The sequence below is a fragment of the Argopecten irradians genome, chromosome 14 (assembly GCF_041381155.1).
Source record: "Argopecten irradians isolate NY chromosome 14, Ai_NY, whole genome shotgun sequence".
In the NCBI taxonomy this organism is placed as follows: domain Eukaryota; kingdom Metazoa; phylum Mollusca; class Bivalvia; order Pectinida; family Pectinidae; genus Argopecten; species Argopecten irradians.
Window position 1 is genome coordinate 12,029,738 of NC_091147.1, and position 5,722 is coordinate 12,035,459.

Genomic DNA, 5,722 nt, shown 5'->3' on the forward strand with positions numbered 1-5,722 from the left:
TGACGTAAGATACAAACAAATAACAAAACAAGACACGCGATTCGTAATAGCACGAGGGACATGTTTGAAAATGTGTATAATGTTATTCAATGCCCAAGATATATTTTGAAGTTATATAAAGGTCGATAACAGGTATCGGATGGGGATAAACGGTCTAATACTTTAGTAAAACTGAATATTTCAATGTGTAAATATATACCAGCCTTGTTTAACCTATCATACAATTGTACTTGGATTGTTAGGATACTACATGTTGATTGTTATTCATTCCAACAAGAATATAAAATGTTATTATGTCTTATTTAAATCGTAATAATGACTGCAGCTTACTTGATCGAATTAAGATTTTGGAGAATATTTTGATAGAGTAAAATATCAAAAGATAACATATCGTGCAACCGGATACGCCTAGAATTATTATATGTTAGGACTGCAGTGTGTTATAGAGTCCACGACATTTCATTTTTGGTGGAAAAGTGTTACAAAACTTATCTACAGTATCATGGCTATTAATATATGTTTAAGGAATGCCACTGAATATAAATCATATAATGTTAGTAGATGTCTTTACTGCATTATATTAACAGCATATCACCAAAGCGACATCAAGTTACTACAGATATCAGTGAAGCTCAAGATTTTAAAATAATATTTAAGTGAGTTAAACTTCCTCTTTGGGACGTATATTTGCCTGTATTTATATGATTAAGCAATGTTCGCCGACAGTGCGGTATATCATTCATTGGAAATTTTCAGTGGTCTATAAATAGATGATTGTGTCAGTTGAAAATCCGGGTGGACCTGTACAGGTATCGGGTAGTACGACTAACACACTGCCTGCTGGTCTTTACTAAAATGTTATCTTCATTGATATAGGAGTATTAGTTCAGTACAGGATGTAAAGCACAGATTGTTATGTTGTAATACGACTGTTTCCCATCAACATGGATAGAAAAGAGCAATGCTTAAAACGTGCCTTCCATATCACTGTAGCTGTCAATATTGCACTACTACTTGCGTTAGTAGCCCTCTTTATTGTTCGTCAGACACACCGAAACCAAGACACCACGGACAACATTGTCCCGACAATAGGGACAGCGCCTTTGTCAGATTATCGTGGACCGATTTGTCTTCCATGTGATGAACGGGAAACCATTGATGCACGTACGTTTTACGAGTTCCATCTGACGGTAGACGAGGACAACCGTCTGTGTTGTCTACATCCGGACAACGACACCGCTATCCACGACACAGTCCTAGAAGTATGAAGATTTTATAGAATGACAGGAAATGTCACCTTCGTGTGTGTTATATGTATTTGTTCTATTTTATTATTATTTCATTCTAATGGTTTTCTGTGTATATTCACTGTACGAGTAATTACAGCCATGCCGTTTTTATTTTTGTAGCTACTGAACTTGCAGCGTCGGCAGCTCTTGAATACAGATGGAGGACACGGTAAGTTCATATTTTTTACCTGTTCAAAACGAAAATATAAGTCCTAGTCGCTCAGGTATGTTAAAATGATGACGGAAGTTAAGATATTTCCTAACAATTGTGAATAGAATAGAGTTTTTTTATCATGTATGCTAATAATCATTTACTAGTAATAAAATTATATAAAATTTACAAAATAAACGGACTAGCTAAAAGATATAACCTGGTTAGCGTATCATGATGATACAGGAAAGGGATACGATTTTAGTAGAATATTTCCTTATTTAGAATAAATGAGAGAGTATTAAAGAAACTTTTAAGTTGTTATCAAATTTATTTCTACATAGAAGGGAGGGGTGTGTGGGCCCTTTTGCGCCCATGGCCGATTCTAGAAGCATTATTGTTTTTGTTTATCGATACAGTGTACCAGCGGGTTAGGACATCATGATACATTTATGATATATGATTAAGGACAGATCGAAGTCCCTTGAGAGTTACATTATATGGGGGGTTTGTATACAGGATGGTCTTTGTTTTGTTTTGTTTTGTCCAGTTTTGCTGGAGCCAAATAATACTTTTTAATATTTGTTCATGAACTATAATGTATTTTTATGTTTGAATTATTTTATATATTGGAAAGTATAACTTAGCGTCAAAAAGGTCACAGTTTGTAAAATGTCAATAATCTGGTGCCATAATATACCAGAAATAAATATTAGATATCATATCAGATTGCATTGATCAATATATCTGTATGTTATAAATTATTTTGTCCTTATAATACAAAAAGACGTTAAAATAAGCACACGCAAATATGCTTTGAAGTTTTTGCGTCTTGAATTCAGAAGACAGATTTAATTGAATTGATAAAGCTGTTTCTCATTTTTTCTTGTTGGAACCAGAGGCTTTGCATTGGTGGCGAGAGCGAAATCATGCTGCCCATCTATACGCCAAATTCACTAGTAAAGGTATTAAAATTAATCATAATTAATACTAGATTAATACACACAGATATGTTATGTATCATTTTTGAAAATATCAATGTTAGCTTCATGTAGCTAATATGAATTAAGGATGCTGTCTAATATAACGGTATATTCATATATTAATATGACTTTGCCCCCCCCCCCAAAAAAAAAAAAAAACAAAAAAAAAATGCTATCAGCAATGAAATAAAGTTTTTTGGGAAAAAAATCTTATTAGTTTGATAAATTGAAGTAAATATGACCTTATATGTATATAATCCATGTTCTATTTAACTTAAGGGATTTCCTGGACGGAGAAGGCCCATTCAACTGCATTCTTACGAAATCTTACATTGTCCGACGATGGACGTCATCTGCAGATGGACTCCGCCTCCACCGGAGCCGGGATGTACTTGATATATTCCTTCTATACATTTAACTTCCGCGCCGTGGCCGGTGACAAACCAACAGGGTCACACAATCTATACAAATACAGATCATCTATCCTGGGTGGCAACGGAGAGCTTTTGTGGACAGCCAAGGTTGGTGGGAAGCACCAACAAACACACCAGACGAGCTTCCTCTGTGGTGTTACATACATGAACCCGAAGGACAAAATAGAAGTCGAGGCTGTCACAGATGTAGGCGGGAAACAATCACCGTATCATGTTGATCACAAGCCGTTTTCTCATTTCTTCGGCATGTTCAAAATCATTGAATATAACACTACCCACTGACAAAAACACCATGTGTGTATGTTTGTTTATTATTATCATTTTTTTTTTATTATTTCTTATCGATTTTGCATACCATATAAAAAGCTGAGTGCCGAATGTTGTTGACTTTTCCCAGAGGGATTTACTATTATAATCGTTTGCATCTTATTCACATTTCCCTAAAACAGCAGCACATTTTAATCTTCATAAATGTACAATATCTGTATTATTCTAGTTAACAACGCTATTTAAATTTGTATTTTCAAACGGTTCTTGACCGGTTCTAATGTACACGTAACAAGTGTCAGCGCTACGCAACTACACAATGTACAGCTACATGTGCGCATGTCTGGCTACTTTGTTTCGTTCTGCATACATTGTGCCTGTATTTACCTTTCATTTACTTCTATCGAATATGTCTTGAATTCTAGATGCAAATCAGATGATAAATAGTATGTTTTACAAAGGTGGCATATTGGTCATACAAATGAACAAGCCTCATATATTAATGTTATACATCTACATCACTCTGACTAAAGGACACGACTGAAGCTAAGTTTTTAGATATATTATATATAAATAACAACAGAGAATGATAATGTCCAGTTAATGTCATTTTTTATTAAATGACGAGTAATAACATGGCAGACATGGTAACAACAATGTCAACCATGCTGCATAAACATTTATACAACTTAAGTAATATATCAATTTAACCAAAAAGGTGTTTTACTGTGACCCCCCAAAACATGTAATGGGCAATTATGACAATCATGTACATATTTGTACCTATTTCAGCTTATATGTGTTTGCTATCAACTTCAACTGTATTAATATCCCTTGACGGTTTTTACCAAACATCTGTAATCATATTGTGTAGATACATCTAATGCTGTGTGATACTGACGACAAAAGTAACTACTAACGTAACCTCAACTTAACCTATCATCGATTCCAAATGTTATAAGCGATCAATATGGTGATTAATTAAACCTGTTGTAAATAAAACAAATACTTTATAACATTGACAATATAGTCTGATTGCTTTATTTATATCTTTAATTTAAATATTTAATCGTTTGTTCCCCATTATATTTACTGCCTAAAGTTATTTTTTTAAAATGGCAAACATGAATCCAACGAATTATGTCCATGATAGGATCGAATAAATCATCCATTCCAAGTGAGTATCTGTTGTAAGTTATGACCAATTAAACAGCATTACGTCACCATCATGATGCCTTATACCTTCCAATTCAAGTGTTTCAATCGTGAATCCAAACCAGGACTCCGCTCACGTACCGCGAGGTTCGTTTCATTCAACAATCCGTTATAACGCTTGTATTTTCATATAATAGAATAAATACTGTTTGTGTGGTTTTCTAGTTTTTATTTAATCAGAAAAAAAGTGAAAGTTTTCTCTAGGACAATAGCACATGCATGATCACACTAGAAATAAAACCAGAAGGAAACATTTGATGAAAGATATAAAATAGACGTTCGTTGTTCTGTTAGTAAATTAGTGATAAAATAGGTATAACATTAGGTTTGGTGTAAGGGCAATATAGGAATAAATAAAAATACACCCGTTTTATATTGGAATGATATAGGGACGTTACTGCTTATATAGTACATGCTTTTCTGGAATTACAAATATTATAGTAACTAACTAATGATAACATTACTATATCGCAACAGTAGTGTATCATTTAAATGAAATCACTCCGTTTGAAAGGTAGATTGAAAAACTCGAAACTCATGTGGAAAAAAAAATAAGTATCGTTCGTACAACTTTAGCATTATCTGCTTCATCAGAACGGTACTTTGAACGATACCGAGACAACATGAACACAATTATATATAAGCAGTTTCATTAACTTAGTATACATATATATTTCTAATTGACAAGGGTGAGGATTAGTGTTGTGTAATGTTAGATCTTTATATAAAAAAATATCTTTTGTAAATTAAAATCCCTGTAAGTGTGATATTTACGTTATGCGATGTATGATGCAGCTGTTATTTAACGATTTTTGTTTATACCACACATGGTATAAACTCTGTATGCATTCTGAATGGCTGCCACGGTGAACTTTGACCGAACTACTTATTTCGTAGTGCAACGTCGTCATTTGTCGACGTCATCAATAATCGAGTGACGTCACGCTACAATGTATAATGTGATCGCCGTCTGACGTCAAAACTGCTGTTGGAAAGCGTACAGTATGCGTCGACGTGACGTTTTTATGTGAAGTATGATAATATGTGTAACTCATTTTGACGGAAAAGGATCTTAATACTGTTGAGTTTGGTAGATTAAACTAGACCTGAAACGGACCTGAACCTGATTACAATGGCTTGATGATTATTTGGCGGAAAGTAAACGGCACGGCTCTGCCGTGCGCATGTTTTTTGTAGTCCGACAAAGAGTGTTATATTTTAAGTAACCTTGAAAAAATAACTTTAATAATACAATAAATGAGAAATATTTCATCATCAAGTTTTGAATATTAATTAGTGCCTTTCTCCTGATGAAAATATCACTACATCTTATTTGCATATCTTGACAAACACACGTTACCTTATCCTCGTCGTATTTCTATC

General features: G+C 33.8%; 1 protein-coding gene across 1 annotated transcript; it reads left to right on the forward strand.

Annotated features, from left to right (window-relative positions):
* Positions 1-779: 779 nt before the first annotated feature.
* Positions 780-4,442, forward strand: LOC138307420 (uncharacterized). The gene is made up of 4 exons (XM_069248162.1): positions 780-1,262; positions 1,410-1,458; positions 2,340-2,405; positions 2,703-4,442. The coding sequence occupies exons 1-4, from the start codon at positions 945-947 to the stop codon at positions 3,137-3,139; spliced, it is 870 nt and encodes a 289-aa protein (XP_069104263.1). The 5' UTR covers positions 780-944; the 3' UTR covers positions 3,140-4,442.
* The last annotated feature ends 1,280 nt before the right edge of the window (positions 4,443-5,722 follow it).